The sequence below is a fragment of the Oncorhynchus tshawytscha genome, linkage group LG02 (genome assembly GCF_018296145.1).
Source record: "Oncorhynchus tshawytscha isolate Ot180627B linkage group LG02, Otsh_v2.0, whole genome shotgun sequence".
In the NCBI taxonomy this organism is placed as follows: domain Eukaryota; kingdom Metazoa; phylum Chordata; class Actinopteri; order Salmoniformes; family Salmonidae; genus Oncorhynchus; species Oncorhynchus tshawytscha.
The window spans coordinates 16,719,899-16,740,740 of record NC_056430.1 but is presented as its reverse complement, the minus strand read 5'-3'; the positions used below and the strand labels follow the sequence as shown (position 1 = coordinate 16,740,740).

Here is a 20,842-nt window from a genome sequence, read left to right as displayed (position 1 = left end):
CTTATTTTCAATGACAGCCTAGGAACACTGCCTGTTCAGGGGCAGAACGACAGATTTGTACATTGTCAGCTCAGGGGTTTGAACTTGCAACCTTCCAGTTACTAGTCCAACGATCTAACCACTAGTACACCCTGCCGCCCCAGACCTGGCTATTCCTCTTACATGTCTAACTCTTTGCTGCATATATGTGGCCCCTTCATTAATCAAAATCAATTTTTTTGTATATGCAATAAATTGTGACAAGTTAAGTAACTATGGCTATGCAGAAAAAGGCTATGCATACAGGCACAGCCTACATTATGCACCTGGTTCACCTATTTTTTTTAACCGTAACCAACGTATCAAAAGGAATACAACTTCTAAGCAACACTGTACTGGACGTAACAGGTGTGAAATACTGTTGTGCGTCGATAATGAAGTTAAGGCGCGCAAGAAATGTCGATGAGTTTTTCTCAACGATTTGCGCTAATATGTGCTCCCGTTGCAACTCGATGCAATGGGGTTTCTGTGTTGGCCAATCATAATCAAATGCGCGCTGTGTACGCGGCAAAAATAGGACGCACAATTGGCTGTGCTAGTTTTTTTCCCCCCAAAGGGGCGTATTTTTCAAGCCATCTTGACTGAATATCTAGCTAGCTACATCAACCTGACATATCTTACATAATTTCATGTAACAATTAGTGTATATATTTCCAGTTGAAAACGTCTAAATCACAGATATGTAACCAGGTCGAGTTTGAGCATTTGTCTGAAGTCACCATGGAGGACTGAAGTGCTGAAGATGACGCTGTCGCCCCTGAAATTACCGGCTAGCAATGCCCTAGCTTGTTATTAGGAGGTCCTTTTCGGTCGTATTTCAACATTAGCTATCTAATATTACCTTTCTCTGGCTTGCGCATACCATAGGATCACGTTAAACAAGGTAAACACTTCCGACATTTTGGCTGACTTGTTTGTTTTTGCTTCATAAGATGTGGCGTTCGTCATGTCGAGCTAGTTATGTACAAGCTAGTTTGCGCTAACCTAGTTATACTGAAGGGTCTGTAGCCTGCGTACACATACGAGGACGCATATATTATGGCAATCTAGCCGACATGGCAATTGTACAGTTGTGCACAGTGTTAACCTGGCTATAGTGCCCCGGTTGTGCTGTTGCCATTGTTTTTATCGGTTGCGTATCAGTTCACAATAATAGTGTTGACTGCAAATGTTGTTGAACGGATAAAATGGCTGACAGTCGGGATACTCGGTTTGGTATTTAGCGCCCCGCAACCCAACTATATCTTATGTTCAGCGGTAAGCAGAAAATAATACGAGCAGTTGATTGGCAAGAAAAATACGTGTGCAATGGTCTCGAGACGTGATTGGATGTCGAGATGTACTCTCGAGTGTCATGTTCGCAGGTTCTAAACTCTTGTGTAATACCAAATTACTTATAGATTAATTAATAGCATATCAGAAAAACACTAATTTGTTTTAGATTGCAGATGACTAGTAAAATCAGTAGGCCAAATATTTTTTGCTGTGTGGCTATTTTGTCCAGAAATAGAATGTAATGCACATGTTCATGTGAGTCTCTCTTGTCTTGCACAAACTTGTTGCAGACTGGCACCAATGATGTGTATTTATACACTCAGTGGCCAGTTTATTAGGTACAACCACCACATTCACGAAAATGGTTCGGTCCTACAGACGGTGAGTCACGTGTTCGTGACATGCTATATAAAGCAGGCAGACAGGCATCAGGGTATTCAGTTACTGTTAATTGAACTTTAGAACAGCCAAAAATGAGTGACCTCCAAATCAAATCGTGTAGACCTACTGGTGTACTTAAAAGCCCTTAACCAACAATTCAGTTTTTAAGAAAATATTTACAAAATAAACAAGTATAAAAAGTAACTGAATAAAATAACAATAACGAGGCTGGTTACAGGGGGTACCGGTACCGAGTCATATGTGCTGGTACAGGAAAGTCAAGGTAATTGAGGTAATATGTGCAGTCAAAAGTTTGGACGCTTACTCATTCAAGGGTTTTTCTTTATTTTTACTATTATTTTTACACATGGAATCATGTTGTAACCAAAAAAGTGTTTGAGATTCTTCAAAGTAGCCGCCTTTGCCTTGATGACAGCTTTACACACTCTTGGCATACTCTCAACCAGCTTCATGAGTTAGTCACCTGAAATGCATTTCAATTAACAGGTGTGCCTTGTTAAAAGTTAATTTGTGGAATTTCTTTCCTCAATGTGTTTGAGCCAATCAGTTGTGTTGTGACAAGGTAGGGATGTGAATTGATTGCACCCCATCTATTGTCAAGAGTTCATACTACTAAGTGACCTAAATTGGGATATGCTTAACACCCCGGCCGTCCTACAATCTAAGCTAGATGCCCTCAAGCTCACACAAATTATCAAGAAACCTACCAGGTACAACCCCAAATCTGTAAACATGGGCACCCTCATAGATACAGTGGGGCAAAAAAGTATTTAGTCAGCCACCAATTGTGCAAGTTCTCCCACTTAAAAAGATGAGAGAGGTCTGTAATTTTCATCATAGGTACACTTTAACTATGACAGACAAAATGAGGAAAAAATCCAGAAAATCACATTGTAGGATTTTTTATGAATTTATTTGCAAATTATGGTGGAAAATAAGTATTTGGTCACCTACAAACAAGCAAGATTTCTGGCTCTCACAGACCTGTAATTTCTTCTTTAAGAGGCTCCTCTGTCCTCCACTCGTTACCTGTATTAATGGCACCTGTTTGAACTTGTTATCAGTATAAAAGACACCTATCCCCAACCTCAAACAGTCACACTCCAAACTCCACTATAGCCAAGACCAAAGAGCTGTCAAAGGACACCAGAAACAAAATTGTAGACCTGCACCAGGCTGGGAAGACTGAATCTGCAATAGGTAAGCAGCTTGGTTTGAAGAAATCAACCGTGGGAGCAATTATTAGGAAATGGAAGACGTGCAAGGCCACTGATAATCTCCCTCGATCTGGGGCTCCACGCAAGATCTCACCCCGTGGGGTCAAAATGATCACAAGAACAGTGAGCAAAAATCCCAGAACCACACGGGGGGACCTAGTGCATGACCTGCAGAGAGCTGGGACCAAAGTAACAAAGCCTACCATCAGTAACACACTACGCCGCCAGGGACTCAAATCCTGCAGTGCCAGACGTGTCCCCCTGCTTAAGCCAGTACATGTCCAGGCCCGTCTGAAGTTTGCTAGAGAGCATTTGGATGATCCAGAAGAAGATTGAGAGAATGTCATATGGTCAGATGAAACCAAAATATAACTTTTTGGTAAAAACTCAACTCATCGTGTTTGGAGGACAAAGAATGCTGAGTTGCATCCAAAGAACACCATACCTACTGTGAAGCATGGGGGTGGAAACATCATGCTTTGGGGCTGTTTTTCTGCAAAGGGACCAGGACGACTGATCTGTGTAAAGGAAAGAATGAATTGGGCCATGTATCGTGAGATTTTGAGTGAAAACCTCCTTCCATCAGCAAGGGCATTGAAGATGAAACGTGGCTGGGTCTTTCAGCATGACAATGATCCCAAACACACCGCCCGGGCAACGAAGGAGTGGCTTCGTAAGAAGCATTTCAAGGTCCTGGAGTGGCCTAGCCAGTCTCCAGATCTCAACCCCATAGAAAATCTTTGGAGGGAGTTGAAAGTCTGTGTTGCCCAGCAACAGCCCCAAAACATCACTGCTCTAGAGGAGATCTGCATGGAGGAATGGGCCAAAATACCAGCAACAGTGTGTGATAACCTTGTGAAGACTTACAGAAAACGTTTGACCTCTGTCATTGCCAACAAAGGGTATATAACAAAGTATTGAGATAAACTTTTGTTATTGACCAAATACTTATTTTCCACCATCATTTGCAAATAAAATCATTAAAAATCCTACAATGTGATTTTCTGGATTTTTTTCTCATTTTGTCTGTCATAGTTGAAGTGTACCTATGATGAAAATTACAGGCCTCTCTCATCTTTTTAAGTGGGAGAACTTGCACAATTGGTGGCTGACTAAACACTTTTTTGCCCCACTGTATCATCCTGACCAACTTTCCCTCTAAATACACCTCTGTTGTTTTTAAACAGGATCTCAGCGACCACTGCCTCATTGCCTGCATCCGTTATGGTTCCGTGGTCAAAGACCACCCCTCATCACTGTCAAACGCTCCCTAAAACACTTCTGCGAGCAGGCCTTTGTAATTGACTTGGCCCAGGTATCCTGGAAGGACATTGACCTCATCTCGTCTGTAGAGGATGCCTGGTTGTTCTTTAAAAGTGCTTTCCTCACCATCTTTAACAAGCATGGCCCCTTTCAAAAAATGTAGAACTAAGAACAGATACTGCCCTTGTTTCACTCCAGACTTGACTGCCCTTGACGAGCACAAAAACACCCTGTGTGTACTGCACTAGCTTCAAATAGTCCCCGCGATATGCAACTTTTCAGGGAAGTCAGTAACCAATATACATAGTTAGGAAAGCAAAGGCTAGCTTTTTCAAACAGAAATTTGCATCCTGCAGCACTAATTCCAAAAAGTTTTGGGACACTAAAGTCCATGGAGAATAAGAGTACCTCCTCCCACCTGCCCACTGCACCGAGATTAGGAAACACTCACCACTGATAAATACACCCCCCTGCTTCTCCTTCACCCAAATCCAGACAGCTGATGTTCTGAAAAAGCGGCAAAATCAGGAACCATACAAATCAGCTGGGCTGGACGATCTGGACCCTCTCTTCCTAAAATTATCCCCTGCCATTGTTGCAACCCCTATTACTAGTCTGTTCAACCTCTCTTTCATATCATCTGAGATTCCTAAATTGGAGATTGGAAAGTGGCTGCGGTCATCCCCCTCTTCAAAGGGGGAGACAAGTGAACAAACAGACACCAACTATTTTGAATCCCACTGTACCTTCTCCGCTATGCAATCTGGTTTCCGTGCTGGTCACAGGTGCACCTCAGCCACGCTCAAGGTCCGAAACGATATCATAACCGCCATCGATAAAAGACAGTACTTTGCAGCCGTCTTCATCGACCTGGCCAAGGCTTTTGACTCTGTCAATCACCATATTCTTATCGGCAGACTCAACAGCCTTAGTTTCTCTAATGACTGCCTAGCCTCCAAACGAGCTTCAACGCCATACAACACTCCTTCTGTGGCCTCCAACTGCTCTTAAATGCTAGTCAAATGAAATGCATGCTCTTCAACCGATCGCTGCTCGCACCTGCCTGACTAGCATCACTACTCTGGACCGTTCAAACTTAGAATATGTGGACAACTATAAATACCTAGGTGTCTGGCTAGACTGTAAACTCTCCTACCAGACTCACATTAAGCATCTCCAATCCAAAGTTAAATCTAGAATCGGCTTCCTATTCTGCAACAAAGCCTCCTTCACTCATGCTGCCAAACATTCCCTCGTAAAACTGACTATCCTACCTATCCTTGACTTCAGCGATGTAATTTACAAAATAGCCTCCAACACTCTACTCAGCAAATTGGATGCAGTCTATCACAGTGCCATCTGTTTTGTCACCAAAGCCCCATATACTACCCACCGATGCGACCTGTATGCTCTCGTTGGCTGGTCCTCGCTACATATTCATTGCCAAACCCACTGTCTCCAGGTCATCCATAAGTCTTTGCTAGGTAGATCCCTGCCTTATCTCAGCTCACAAGTCACCATAGCAACACCCACCAGTAGCACGCGCTCCAGCAGGTATATCTCACTGGTCGCCCCCAAAGCCAACACCTCCTTTGGCCGCCTTTCCTTCCAGTTCTCTGCTGCCAATGACTGGAATGAAATCACTGAAGCTGGAGTGCCATATCTCCCTCACTAACTTCAAGCATCAGCTGTCAGAGCAGCTTACCGATCGCTGCAACTGTACACAGCCCATCTGTAAATAGCCCATCCAACCAACTACCTGCCTCATCCCCATATTTGTTTTTGTTTTTCTGCTCTTATGCACACCAGTATTTCTACTTGCACGTCCTCATCTGCACACACAGTTGAAGTCGGAAGTTTACATACACTTAGGTGTAAAGTTGTTGTTAACAAACTATAGTTTTGGCAAGTCGGTTAGGACATCTACTTTGTGCATGACACAAGTAATTTTTCTAACAATTGTTAACAGACAGATTATTTCACTTATATTTCTCTGTATCACAATTCCAGTGGGTCAGAAGTTTACATACACTAAGTTGACTGTGCCTTTAAACAGCTTGGAAAATTCCAGAAAATTATGTCATGGCTTTAGAAGATTCTGATAGGCTAATTGTCATCATTTGAGTCAATTGGAGGTGTACCTGTGGATGTATTTCAAGGCCTAACACCATGGGAAAATCTAAATAAATCAGCCAAGACCTCAGGAAAAAAATGTTGACCTCCACAAGTCTGGTTCATCCTTGGTAGCAATTTCCAAACGCTTGAAGGTACCACATTCATCTGTACAAACAATAGTACGCACGTATAGACACCATTTAATTAATTTTACCTTTATTTAACCAGGCAAGTCAGTTAAGAACACATTCTTATTTTCAATGACGGCCTGGGAACAGTGGGTTAACTGCCTGTTCAGGGGCAGAACGACAGATTTGAACCTTGTCAGCTCAGGGGTTTGAACTCGCAACCTTCTGGTTACTAGTCCAACGCTCTAACCACTCTAACCGCTGCCGCCCCATGGGACCACGCAGCCGTCATACCGCTCAGGAAGGAGATGCGTTCTGTCTCCTAGAGATGAATATACTTTGGTGCGAAAAGTGCAAGTCAATCCCAGAACAACAGCAAAGGACCTTGTGGAGATGCTTGAGGAAACTGGTACAAAAGTATCTATATCCACAGTAAAATTAGTCCTATATTGACATAACCTGAATGGCCGCTCAGCAAGGAAGAAGCCACTGCTCCAAAACCGCCATAAAAAAGCCAGACTACGGTTTGCAACTGCACATGGGGACAAAGATCGTACTTTTTGGAGAAATGTCCTCTGGTCTGATGAAACAAAAATAGAACTGTTTGGCCATAATGACCATTTATGTTTGGAGGAAAAAGGGGGAGGCTTGCAAGCCAAAGATTACAATCCCAACCGTGAAGCACGGGGTGGCAGCATCATGTTGTGGGGGTGCTTTGTTGCAGGAGGGACTGGTGCACTTCACAACATAGATGGCATCATGAGACAGGAAAATTATGTGGATAAATTGAAGCAACATCTCAAGACATCAGTCGGGAAGTTTAAGCTTGGTCGCAAATGGTTCTTCCAAATGGACATTGACCCCAAGCATACTTCCAAAGTTGTTGCAAAATGGCTTAAGGACAACAAAGTCGAGGTATTGGAGTGGCCCTCACAAAGCCCTGACCTCAATCCTATAGAAAATTTGTGGGCAGAACTGAAAAAGCTTGTGCGAGTAAGGAGGCCTACAAACCTGACTGAGTTACGCCAGCTCTGTCAGGAGGAATGGGCCAAAATTCACCCAACTTATTTTGGGAAGCTTGTGGATGGCTACCTGAAACATTTGACCCAAGTTAAACCATTTAAAGACAATGCTACCAAATACTAATGGAGTGTATGTAAACTTCCGACCCACTGGGAATGTAATGAAAGAAATAAAAGCTGAAATAAATCATTGTCACTACTATTATTCTGACATTTCACATTCTTAAAATGAGATGGTGATCCAAACTGACCTAAGACAGGGACTTTTTACTAGGATTAAATGCCAGAAATGTTGAAAAACTGAGTTTAAATGTATTTGGCTAAGGTGTATGTAAACTTCCGACTTCAACTGTATATCACTCCAGTGTAAATTGTTAAATTGTGATTACTTCACCAGTATTGGCCTATTTGTTGCCTTACCTCCTTACTTCATTTGCACACACTGTATACAGATTGTTCTATTGTGTTATTGACTACGTTTGTTTATCCCATGTGTAACTCTGTTGTTTTTGTCGCACTGCTTTACTTTATCTTGGCCAGGTCGCAGTTGTAAATGAGAACTTGTTCTCAACTTGCCTACCTGTTTAAATAAAGGGGAAATATATATATATATATTGTTTAAATACAGAAGATTTGGTACAAGACTAAGTCCATATTATGGCAAGAACAAACAGCTCAAATAAGAAAATAGAAATGACAGTCCGTCATTACTTTAAGACACCAATAAAAGACTTGCTTGGGCCAAGAAATACGCTCAATGGACACTAGACCAGTCCAAATTTGAAAGTTTTGGTTCAACTGTGTGTCTTTGTGAGACGCAGAGTAAGTGAATGGATGATATCTGTGTGGTTCCCACCGTGAAGCATGGAGGAAGAGGTGTGGTGGTACTTTGCTGTTGACACTGTCAGTGATTTTATTTAGAATTCAAGGCACACTTAACCAGCATGGCTACCACAGCATTCTGCAGCGATATGCCATCCCATCTGGTTTGCGCTTAGTGGGACTATCATTTGTTTTTCAACAGAACAATGACCCCACATGCCCCCAGGCTGTGTAAGGGCTATTTGACCAAGAAGGAGAGTGATGGAGTGCTCCATCAGATAACCTGGCCTCCACAATCACCCGACCTCAACCCAATTGAGATGGTTTGGGATGAGTTTGACTGCAGAGTGAAGGAAATGCAGCCAGCAAGTGCTCAGCATATGTGGGAACTCGGTCCAGACTGTTGGAAATTAATTCCAGGTGATTCTCTCAACCATACTCACAGCTGGTTGAGAGAATGCCAAGAGTGTGTAATGCTGTCATCAAGGCAAAGGGTGGCTACTTTGAAGTATCTAAAATATATTTGGATTTGTTTAACATTTTTGGTTACTACATGATTCCATATGTGTTATTTCATAGTTTTGATTTCTTCACTATTATTCTACAATGTAGAAAATTGTAAAAAGAAAGAAAAACCCTTGAATGAGGAGGTGTGTCTAAAGTTTTGACTGGTACTGTACATGTAGGTAGGGGTAAAGTGACTATGCATAGATGATAAACAGCGAGTAGCAACTGTAAAAATAAAATGCAAATAGTCAATGCAAATTGTCTGGGGAGCCATTTATTTCATTGTTGAGCAGTCTTATGACTTGGGGGTAGAAGCTGTTAATGAGCCTTTTGGACCTACTGTAGACTTGGCGCTCCGGTTCCACTTTCCATGTGGAAAGTGGAACCGGAAGTCTGACTTGGGTGGCTGGAGTCTTTGACAATTTTTAGGGCCATCCTCTGACACTGCCTGTTTTAAAAAATATATATATTTTACTAGGCAAGTCAGTTAAGAACAAATTCTTATTTTCAACAATGGCCTAGGAACAGTGGGTTAACTACCTTTTTCAGGGCCAGAACAACAGATTTGTACCTTGTCAGCTCGGGGGTTTGAACTTGCAACCTTCCGGTTACTAGTCCAACTCTCTAACCAGTAGGCTACCCTGCCGCCCCATATAAAGGTCCTGGATGGCAGGACACTTGGCCCCAGTGATGGGCCATACACACTACCCTCTGTAGCTTACGGTCAGATGCCGAGCAGTTGCCATACAAGGCGGTGATGCAACCAGTCAGGATGCTCTCGGTGATGCAGCTGTAGAACTTTTTGAGGATCAGAGGACCCATGCCATATATTTTCAAACTCCTGAGGGAGAAAAGGTGTTGTGCCCTCTTCACGACTGTCTTGGTGTGTTTGGACCATGATAAGTTTGTTAGTGGACACAAAGGATCCATTCCACTATAGCCCAGTCAATGTGAATGGGAGTGTGCTTAGCCCTCCTTTTCCTGTAGTCTATGATCAGCTCCTTTATCTTGCTCACGTTGCGGTAGAGGTTGTTGTCTCTCACCTCCTCCTTATAAGCTGTCTCGTCGTTGTCGGTGATCGTCGGCAAACTTAATGATGGTGTTGGAGTCGTGCTTGACCACACAGTCGTGGGTGAACGGGATACAGGAGGGGACCTTGCACTCACCCTTGAGGGGCCCCCATGTTGAGGATCACAGAAGCAGATGTGTTGTTATCTACCCTTACCACCTTGGGGTTGGCCTGTCAGGAAGACCAGGATCCAGTTGCAGAGGGAGCTGTTTAGTCCCAGGGTCCTTAGCTTAGTGGTGAGCTTTGAATGTGCTATGGTGTTGAATGCTGAGCAGGAATCAATTAACAGCATTCTCACATAGGTGTTTCTTTTGTCCAGGTGGGAAAGGGCAGTGTTTGAGCTGTATGCAAATTGGAGTGGGTCTAGGGTGTCCGGGATCATGGTGTTGATGTGAGCAGCAGTGTGCAGCGTTTTCCATTCTGTTTTCCATGAGTTTGCCTACAACTCCAGCACCTGCGGAAAGTAGCTGGATGTCTGCATGTTCTTCAGTTGACCAGCCTTTCAAAGCACTTCAGGCTCACATCTATACCACCATCCCGGAAACCCTAGACCCACTCCTAAGCGACTTTGAGCGTCGGTGCCAGGCTTGCCGGTTCTAGTATCTCAGAAACGGCCGGCCTCCTGGGCTTTTCGCGCACGACAGTGTCTAGGGTTTACCGATAATGGTGTGACAAAAAATACAAATCCAGTCCGAGGCAGTTCTGTGGGTAAAAACAGCTCGTTGATGCGCGGTCAAAGGAGAATGGAAAGAATCTTGCAAGCTAACGGGCCACAAACAGGGAAAAAATGGCGCAGTACAACAGTGGAAAGTCACTGAGCTCTTCAGTAAGGCCATTCTACTGACAATGTTTGTCTATATAGATTGCATGGCTGCGTACTTGAATTTTATACACCTGTCAGCAATGGGTGTGGCTAAAATAGACAAATCCACAATTTTAAGGGTTGTCTACATACTCTTGTGTTTTGATACAGTGCATTCAGAAAGTATTCAGACCTCTCGACTTTTTCCACATTTTGTTACGTTACAGCCTTATTCTAAAATGGATGAAATTGTTTTTTCTCCATCAATCTACACACAATACCCAATAATGACAAAGCAAAAATAGTTTTTTATTTTTAATACATTTGCCAAATTTCTAAAAACCTGTGACATTTACATAAGTATTCAGACCCTTTACTCAGTACTTTGTTGAAGCACCTTTGGCAGCGATTACAGCCTCAAGTCTGCTTGGGTATGATGCTACAAACTTGGTACACCTGTATTTGGGGAGTTTCACCCAATCCTCTAAAGCTCTGTGGGTGGATGGGGGAGTGTTACTGCACAGCTATTTTCAGTTCCAGGCTCTGGCCTGGCCACTCAAGGACATTCCAAGACTTGTCCCGAAGCCACTCCTGTGTCGTCTTGGCTGTGTGCCTAGGGTCATTGTCCTGTTGGAAGGTGAACCTTCACCCCAGTTTGAGGTCATAACCTGCTCCAGAGCGCTCTTCATCAAGGATCTCTCTGTTTTACTCCATTCATCTTTCCCTTGATCTTGACTAGTCTCACAGTCCCTGAAAAAAGTCCCCACACATAATGCTGCCACCACCATGCTTCACCGTAGGGATTTCCGTAGTGATTTCCTCAAGACATGGCTCTTGGCATTCCGGTTTCATCAGACCAGAGTCTTGTTTATGAGAGTCCTTTAGGTGCCGTTTGGCAAACTCCAAGCGGGCTGTCTTGCTTTCTACTGAGGAGTGGTTTCTGCCTGGCCACTCTACCATAAAGGCTGGAGTGCTGCAGAGATGGTTGTCCTTCTGGAAGGTTATCCCATCTCCACAGAGGAGCTCTGTCAGAGTGACCATTGGGTTCTTGCTCTTCTCCCTGCCCAAGGCCCTTCTCCCCCGATTGCTCAGTTTGGCCAGGCGGTCAGCTCTAGGAACCTCCAAGAATGATGGAGGCCACTGTTCTTGGGGACCTTCAATGCTGCAGAAATGCTTTGGGACCCTTCCCCAGATCTGTGCCTCGACAATCCTGTTTTGAAGCTCTACAGACAATTCCTTCGACCTCATGGCTTGGTTTTTCCTCTGACATGCACTGTCAACTGTGGGACTTTTTATATACACAGGTGTGTGCCTTTCCAAATGTTCAATCAATTGAATTTACCACAGGTGGACTGAAGGATGATCAATGGAAACAGGATGCACCTGAGCTCAATTTCGACTCTCATAGAAAAGGGTCTGAATGCTTGTGTAAATAAGGTAGTTCTGTTTTTAATAGATTTTCAAACATGTCTAAACCGTTTTTTGTGTGTAGATTTGATGAGGACAACAATTAATTTAATACATTTTAGAATAAGGCTGTAACGTGGAAAAAGTCAAGGGGTCTGAATGCTTTCCGAATGCTCTAAAGATAGTTTGAAAATAAATATATCTCATTGGCTGGCACTGGAGAGTGGATTAGCTACAGTATGTTGATGAGTTGGTGTTTGACTGTTTCAAATTTACTCTGGTGGGTTTTTCTTATCTGTCAACTCCTAATGTGATATGTAATCAGCCTACATTTGAAATATCATGAATGATATCTTCTAATTAGTTCCTCTATTGACTTATTGTGAAATTCTGAATTTAGCAGATTAGGTTTTTTCTTTCCTTCTTTTGCAGAACTCCGTCCTCCTCGCCCTCTCCAATCTAGAAAGCTAGTGCAAACCCCCATGAGGAGGCTGCGGAGGAGGGGATGCAGGCCAGGAGTAGTTGGCCTTGAGATGGGCAGGGGTAGAGGGAGGGGGAGGGGCAGGGACTCCAGTGTTCAGCTGCGGCCACCTTCCCCCTATAGACTGCAGCTATCTCCATCTAGAGAAACTTTGACCTATGCTCAGGCCCAGAAGATGGTGGAGGTGGACCTGGATGGAAGGCTTCACAGGATCAGCATCACCGACCCTCTGCCAGTCATCACAGAGGATGAGATGATGGCTCAGGACATTGTTGAGTGCAACAGTAACAAAGAGAACAGCGAACAAACCCAGAGCAGAGCCAGACCAGGGCGCAAACCTCCCAACCCAAAGGGCCGCAGGAGGGAAAGCAAAACCTCATCTCACCAGAGCCGACGTTCTGGCAGTCAGCAGTACACTCAAAGCCACACCAATTCCTCCCAACACCCTTCTCACCAAAGCCCTCTCCCCGAGCCAACCTTCCGCGTGCTTGACTGTCCGTGTCCTTTAGACACACCTCCCCTACCTGTGGCCTACTACCGTTTCGTAGAGAAGTCAGGGGAGGAGCAGGACTGTGAGGCAGAGTACGACATGGACGAGGAGGACCTGGCCTGGCTGGAGATGGTCAACCAGAAGAGGGTATCTGATGGCCACGCGTCCGTCTCCCCGGACACCTTTGAGCTGCTGATCGACCGTCTGGAGAGGGAGTCCATCCTGGAGTCACGGAGCCAGGCCCTGTCCCAGAGTGCCATAGACGAGGATGCCTTCTGCTGCGTCTGCCTGGACGACGAGTGTCTCAACAGCAACGTCATCCTGTTCTGTGACATCTGCAACCTGGCCGTCCACCAGGAGTGTTACGGTGTGCCCTACATTCCTGAGGGCCAGTGGCTGTGCCGCTGCTGTCTGCAGTCCCCCTCGCGCCCTGTGGACTGTGTGCTCTGCCCCAACAGGGGAGGTGCCTTCAAACAGACTAGTGATGGACGCTGGGCCCACGTTGTCTGTGCCATATGGATCCCAGAGGTGTGCTTTGCCAACATGGTATTCCTGGAGCCAGTGGAGGGGGTGAAGAACATCCCCTCAGCCCGCTGGAAGCTCACCTGCTACCTGTGCAAGCAGAAAGGCCGGGGCGCGTCCATCCAGTGCCACAAGGCCAACTGTTACCGGGCCTTCCATGTCAGCTGTGCCCAGAAGGCTGGCCTCTTCATGAAGATCGACCCGGTCCGGGAGACTGGGGTCAACGGAACCACCTTCTCTGTGAAGAAGACTGCCTTCTGTGAGAATCACTCCCCAGTCGGGTCACGGCGAGATGGGTCAGGTGACGAGGCGGTGGAGGGAAGGCTGGTGGGAGGCAGGGGGAACAGGGGTCAAAGGTCATACACTCAGAGCCCCCCGGCACCGCCCAGTAAAAAGACTCCCAAAGGCCAGAAGAAGAAGAAGGGAAAGAAGAGCCTAGCTGGTCAGACGACCCGTCGCTCTGCTGTGCCTGTGCTGCTGGTGCCTCAAATCCCCTCTCACAGGTCTGACCTCAGACACCCCTTCTCCTAACACAACACTTCCAGTAGCAGTAGTTTTCCTTATGAACTATATTTGCTTGTAGAAAGCACGTTTGTGTATTTATTTAGCTTGTTTAATGTAACAGTACAGCTGCCTTATACTAACTATTAATACACCACCTATACAGTGGAATGATGCCGTATGATTAACAGTTATTGCTATGTCGTAAACAGGCTGAACAAGATTTGCATTGGGGTTGCTGTCCAGAGGAAGAACCAGTTCATTCAGAGGCTTCACAACTACTGGCTGCTGAAACGTCAGTCCCGAAATGGCATGCCTCTCATCCGGCGCCTGCACTCGCATCTGCAGGCTCACAAGACTGCTGAGCAGGTCAGGAAGATACAGGGAGAGAGAGACCTAAAGCCAATTATAGATCTCATGTTGATGGTAAAATAGAAATTGTGAAGCTGAATGTGTGTGTGCATGTGTTCAGAGGGAACCAGATGAGAAGCTTTGTGCGGCGAGGGAGGAGCTACGGTACTGGCAGAAGTTGCGGCAGGACCTGGAGAGAGCCCGGCTCCTGGTGGAACTCGTCCGCAAGAGAGAGAGACTAAAGAGGGAGCAGGTACTGTTTCAGTCAGAGGACAAAATGTCAACATATTATATAATCATGAGTTACCATCTGCATATAACGTATGAAAATAATTAACTTTTACAACCACTGTATCGTTCTTATGTCTTTCCTTAAATGACTGCACCCTTTTTATATTCCCTCTTTCTCTCCCCCTCTCTCTTTCTCTCTCTCCCTCCAGATGAAACTTCAACAGGCTGCTCTGGAGCTGAAGTTGACCCCAGCGTTAATACTGCTGCGTTCCACCCTGGACCAGCTTCAGGAGAAGGACGCAGCACAGATTTTCTCTCAGCCTGTCAATCTAGCAGAGGTTAGTAAGGTTAGATAAATGGGTCACTTTTTGCATTGATTTAAAATTCAGCAAGTAGTACTGCAGTTGTCTCCTTCTTTTCTTGAATAGTCTGTTAATTTGTATGTTTTTAATTGAAGGTGCCAGACTATCTGGAGTTCATCTCCAAGCCCATGGATTTATCCAGCATGCGTGCCAAACTGGAGGCCCATGCCTACTGCTCCACAACCGACCTGGAGGGGGACTTTAACCTCATGGTGTCCAACTGCCTGAGGTACAACTCCAAGGAGACCGCGTTCCACCGAGCCGCCTTGCACCTACGGGAGGTGGGAGGAGCCGTCCTCCGCCACGCCCACAGACAGGCGCAGAGCATCGGGTTGGACCCCAGCACGGGCATGCACCTCCCAGACTCTCCTAACAAGCATGGCTTCTACCAATGCACCTGGGAGGATGGTGAGCAGAGCACACCAACTGGGTTGGCCTTGGAATGGCTTCCTGTGAAAAATATGCCTTTTCACAATCGTAAAACACATAAGAAATAATTATTATTTATAGAAATTCAATCGTGCTTTTCATTGCAGAAATGAATTTTTCTCATCCTTCATCTCATCTACCTGTTCTCTCTTTTACGGCCTTTGTGTTCTGTACAGTGGACTCTCTCCTGGATCCAGACAACAGGCTCCACCTGTCCACAGAGGAGCAGCTGAAGGCCCTGCTGGAGAAGCTGGACATGGTGGCATCCATGCGCTCCAGTGGAGGACGAACCAAACGCATCCGGCTGCTACGTAGAGAGATCAACACGGTCACGCACAAACAACAGCGCTCACAATCGCACAACGGGAAAGAAGAAGAGGAAGAGGAGGAAGAAAATGGAAAGAAGGACAATGTGGAGAACAGTCCTTTAACATCAGCCTCTACTCCGGGGAAAGGTAAAAGGGATGTACTTTGATTGTTCATGGGCTTGTTGCTGTCCAACTCTACTAGTATTTCTGGTATGGATGTGTTAGTTTAATTAGCTAATGATTTTGCTGTTGTGCATTTCTGATTTTATTATTCTAACAAAGTGAATGCATGTTTCCTTCTTACAGATGCCTCTCCACCAACACTAGAGTCTTCATGCCCAGCGTCGTCCCCCCTGCCAGGCGATGCCCCACCTGAGCCACCCGTACTGGGCCTTGTGACCGCAGGGCGAAGGTCACCAGGGCGCAGGTCACCAGGGCGCTCTTACAAACGCCAGAGATCCTCGCCGAGTGGGGGAAAAGGGCAGAGTGATGATGATGCTGAAGTTGAGGAGACAGCGACACCGTGCAAACAGAAGGAGGATTCTGAAAAGTTCTCTCCTTCACAGACTCCCAGTCCCCCCACTAACGCCTGTCCTTTGATTGGAGTTGGCCGGCGGACATCTGTTCTGTTCAAGAAAGCTAAAAATGGAGCGAGACTGGCAAAGATTAGAGCAGCTCAGTTACAGTATGTAGGGACCACTGAGGGTAAAACCAATGGATTGGACAGTTCCCCCACCATTATAAAACCTCCCAGTGAGACTGCCCTTTCCACCCCTGCCCCTCCCCCCACTCCCTCCTCACCGTCATCCCACTGCCTGAGGTCCAGAGGGCCCAGCTCTGACAGCGAGGGAGACAAGCCCCTCTCCCTTGTCAAAGTAGAAGGTAGATACAAAAAATGTTATTTACATTTGCTCTGTCATTTCATTAAAGCTGTAGGTGATGAGTAATAAGTTATTACTTGTTATTAAGGAAACCATGTCTTTACCCTTTATTTGTGAGTTGCATAAGGGAAGAGAGGGGTAGATCATAATGATGACATACAGAATTTGTATTCTACTAGGCTTTACAAATGGTCTAGGAAAGCACAAAGATGACTCCTCAGACATAGCATCCAATGACCAAAAACATAGGTGAGGATCCCACTATACACATGATACTTCTGAAATGGAGATTGATTTCCAAGATGGATATGTTCAGAAATAACAAACCTCTTTCCTTTGTTCTGTCTATGGATGAAGTGTCCCCCCGCCACCCAAACGCAGCCGTGGTAAACCAGCTCTGGCTAAAGTCCCAGAGAACCAGAATGGAGGCTCAGGTGAGTGTGTTCAGGCACCATAGACCTTAGGGTCAGACAAAATAGCTCCAATTTCAACTTCCAGTAAATCGTGTATTGGCAAATATAGATTTATACATTATAGTAAATCCTGTAAAATTCTAAAAATCATTTCAGAAAATAATTTTTCCATCTCAACCATTTCCATTTTTCCAGTTCAACATCCCACATCTTTGTGTTTGTGCTCAGGGGGAAGTATGCTTTTGCCCTTTGATAGTGACACAGAGCTCACACCACTTGACCTGGTCTGGGCTAAGTGTCGTGGATATCCATCATACCCAGCAATGGTGAGAACATGACTTCAGTCACTTATTCATTGCAATAAGAGGGTTGGCCTGATTTTCAATATTTTTGGGGGGTTGGCACAAGCAATGGTTGATAAGTTTAACCTTTTATTTAACTAGGCAAGTCCGTTAAGAACAAATTCTTATTTACAATGACGGCCTAAGAACAGTGGGTTAACTGCCTTGTTCAGGGGCAGAACGACAGATGTTTACCTTGTCAGCTCTGGGATTCAATCCAGCAACCTGTCAGTTACTGGCCCAATGCTCTAATCACTAGGCTACCTGCCTCTAACCACTAGGCTACCTGCCGCCCCGATGTAGTTCAGCGAGTTGGTTTTGCATGACTCATTTCCCGAGGTGGGTGTAGTTTTCATTTTATGAGCAATGGAATGGTCTAAAATGTGCAAACCCTGCCCAACCGTGGCATCGGCCAATGCAAAACCAACTCGCCTATTGTTGTACCACAGAGACTAACAGGGTACATAAACTGCCCATGTGTTTCCCCAGGTTGTTGACCCAGACATGCCTCAGGAAGGGCTTCTTCACAATGGCATCCCCATCCCCGTGCCTCCTGGGGACGTGTTAAAACTGGGGGAGCGGAGGCAGAAGGAGACCGGGGAGAGGCACTACCTTGTGCTGTTCTTCGACACCAAAAGGACCTGGTAAGAAATTCAAGACGAGTGTTCTGCCTAAAGTTTAGTCTCACATTAATTAGCTAAGGCAGTTTTTTGGGGTAGTTGATGTGTGTGTCTTGATTGCTTCTATTGTATGTTTTTGTGTTCTTTTGAAACCTCTTTCTTCCTTTTAGGCAATGGCTGCCACGGGACAAGTTGCTGCAAATGGGGATGGATGACACGGTGGACAAACTGCGCCTGATGGAGGGCAAGAAGCCCAGCGTCCGCAAGTCTGTACACACGGCATACGACCGTGCCATGATACACCTGAACCACGTTATCAACCACGTCAAGGGGAACCTCACTTTCAACCCCTCCAATTTTATATGAAGGATTTTAGTGTCAGTCTGCAAATCCACTGCAAACTGTCTGGCTTGGACTGCTCAAACCCTCACCAATAACACCAATCTTCAGTGAGAAAATAACATTTTCTTCATTCATTTACTAGAAGGTGGACATGGAATTTGAGTGGTTCAATATACAGTTTTCTTAAATAATTAACTTTCTTCTCAAATAATGTTCCTATTGGATTGTCAACATTGCTGTACACCATTTTGCTAAGGGGAGACTTCAGTTAACAATTATAATTTAGAAAATAAAAGCAAATGGAATGGACAACATTATTGACAGGAGCTAATACCTTGTTGCCCAGCCTTTGGCTAAGTTAACTGAAAAATAATTAGCTTGCTGCACCGTTCTACTGGCAATTTGTCCTACGCTTCAGCTGCAGACTGCTTCAATTCTTCAATGTTTGAGTGGTGCCGATCTCTCCATAGGTTTTTGATGGGATTCAGTTCTGGACGTATCACTGGCCACTCCAGAACAGTTCACTGTTTTATTCTTGAATCATTCCTGGCTGCTTTTTGATGTGTATTTGAGTTGTTCTGCTGGAAGACCCACAACCTTCAACAGAGACTCAGTTTTTGGACACTGGGTTGAACATCGTACTCAAACACCTGATAATCTCATGATTTGATGATGTCTTGTACACATTCAAGGACCCCAGAGGCAGCAAAGCAACCCCAGGCTTTAAAAAAAAAATGTTTAAGTTCAATGGGGCTTTCTGGTCTCTTTCAGGAGTGGGGTCTTCCTATGTTTACCAATTACCAAATTATGCATTCAAAGAAAATAACACCCTCCCTAGACTCAAACATGGGGAAGGTGTGGGGTTGCTTTGATGCCTCTGGTACGTAGGGCCTTGAATGTTTACAAGGTGTTTTGGAGTACAATGTTCAACTCGGTGTCCAAAAACTGGGTCTCTTTTGAGGGGTGCGGGTCTTCCAGCAGGACAACAACCCAAACACACGTCAAAAAGCACCCAGAAATGTACTGGAGTCCAGAGCTAAATCCCATCAAAAACCTATGGAGAGATCGGCACCACTCAAACATTACAGAATTGGAACGGTCTGCAGCTGAACATTGGGCCAAATTGCCAGTAGAATGGTGCAGCAAGATCCTTTGTGGTGTTATTTTGCAGTCAATGTATTAGCTTGTAGATGCCAATAATGTTGTTCATGGTATTTTGCTTTTATTGTCAGATTTGTTTAAAAAAAAAACTGAAGCCCCCCCAAAAAAAAAGAAATGGTTCTGCAATGTTGACAATCCAATAACATTTGGAGATCAACATTTTCTTTGGTAATTTCAACTTATTTTAGAAGACTGAGAATTCTTTAAGAAAAGTGCAAGGGTGCCAATATATTTGGCTGCAACTACCTAAAATGAGTGATGATCTGATTGACTCTGACCTTTTTTTAGGGGGAATGTTATAATTTTGGAAATTGGGGGGAAATGTGAATGGAGGAGTTCCTAAAAGACATGGATATATATTTTTTAAGATAAAATCTGATTACTCATTGATTACTTTTTAGTACTTTACACAACCACTCTGTTGCAATGAGTCTAGTAATAATATACATTTTGTTTTAGCCAGAAGTCAATCAAGACAAAGAAAGTCATTGTATATATTTTATCCTCAAAGGGGATTTGCTTGATTCAAAGCATATTCAGATTTGTCATTGAAATGCCATGCTTCTTATACATTTTTACACATTGATGCTATTTCTGGGTTTATTTCTTTTTTTTATATGAAATGGTGGTGGTGTGCTTGTTGCAGCTATTTGATGGAACAGGACTTTCGAATGTCTCGTCATGACTTAGGAAATGGGTCACTGCAACCACTTCAATAAGGTCAATAACTTGGGATTCCAGTCAGTGGCAAGATGTGATTTGCAAACCCTCCAATGACTTGAAAAGCACAATGTTAGTTTGAAATGGTTTGTAGATTGAGCTCTGAAGCCATAGGTGTGAAGAAAAAAGAAAAAAAAACTTGGTTATGTGCATATACATATTTGTATATATGTAAATGTCTGTGTTTATAATACACAAAGTAATTTAAGGAATGCAAAAAAATCTAAATATTAGATTTTAATTTATATTGTGACAATTGAGTCTTATTTAAAAAAATAAATATTGAAAAAGATGTAGGAAGCTTTGTAGCTCTTTGTATCAATGTTTCCTAGTGGTCAGTTGGCACAAAACCCTGTAGTTGTCTAGGCATAAGTGCACTAGTCTACTAGCCTGTTTATTAGGTGGCTCAAAGGAGTTCTGGATCTTGTAATTTGAATTTTACCACAAGATCTAAAATCTGTCAAACAATATTTTCTCAAATAAATATTGTTTAAAACGGTTGTTTGTTTTCAGTCTTAATCTAACATGCAGTTATAAAATGACAAGGTGGTTTGTGCAACCTGGGATTTATTTAGGAACTCACTGAACATAAGTCAAATCAGGTAAGACTGAACCTCCACC

The 20,842-nt window shown here is 44.3% G+C and overlaps 1 protein-coding gene across 2 annotated transcripts; it reads left to right on the top strand.

Moving 5' to 3' along the window:
• The first annotated feature begins 602 nt into the window (after positions 1-602).
• Positions 603-20,722, top strand: LOC112247309 (bromodomain and PHD finger-containing protein 3). Of its 2 annotated transcripts, none has more exons than XM_024416032.2 (13): positions 603-922; positions 12,501-14,064; positions 14,275-14,431; positions 14,535-14,666; positions 14,854-14,982; positions 15,102-15,414; positions 15,612-15,890; positions 16,050-16,625; positions 16,804-16,873; positions 16,982-17,058; positions 17,266-17,363; positions 17,868-18,022; positions 18,169-20,722. In XM_024416032.2, exons 2-13 carry the CDS (start codon positions 12,551-12,553, stop codon positions 18,362-18,364), a joined length of 3,696 nt encoding a protein of 1,231 aa, XP_024271800.1. In that variant the 5' UTR covers positions 603-922; positions 12,501-12,550; the 3' UTR covers positions 18,365-20,722. The 2 variants fall into 2 exon arrangements, with proteins under 2 accessions (XP_024271800.1, XP_024271799.1); XM_024416031.2 differs by having other exon boundaries at positions 17,233-17,363.
• The last annotated feature ends 120 nt before the right edge of the window (positions 20,723-20,842 follow it).

Coding starts and splice junctions, on each gene's coding strand:
- LOC112247309 (XM_024416031.2), top strand. CDS start 12,551: ATGAGGAGGCTGCGGAGGAGGGGATGCAGGCCAGGAGTAGTTGGCCTT. Junction 15,415..15,611: donor CCAATGCACCTGGGAGGATG/GTGAGCAGAGCA, acceptor TGTTCTGTACAG/TGGACTCTCTCCTGGATCCA. Junction 18,023..18,168: donor TTCGACACCAAAAGGACCTG/GTAAGAAATTCA, acceptor TCTTCCTTTTAG/GCAATGGCTGCCACGGGACA.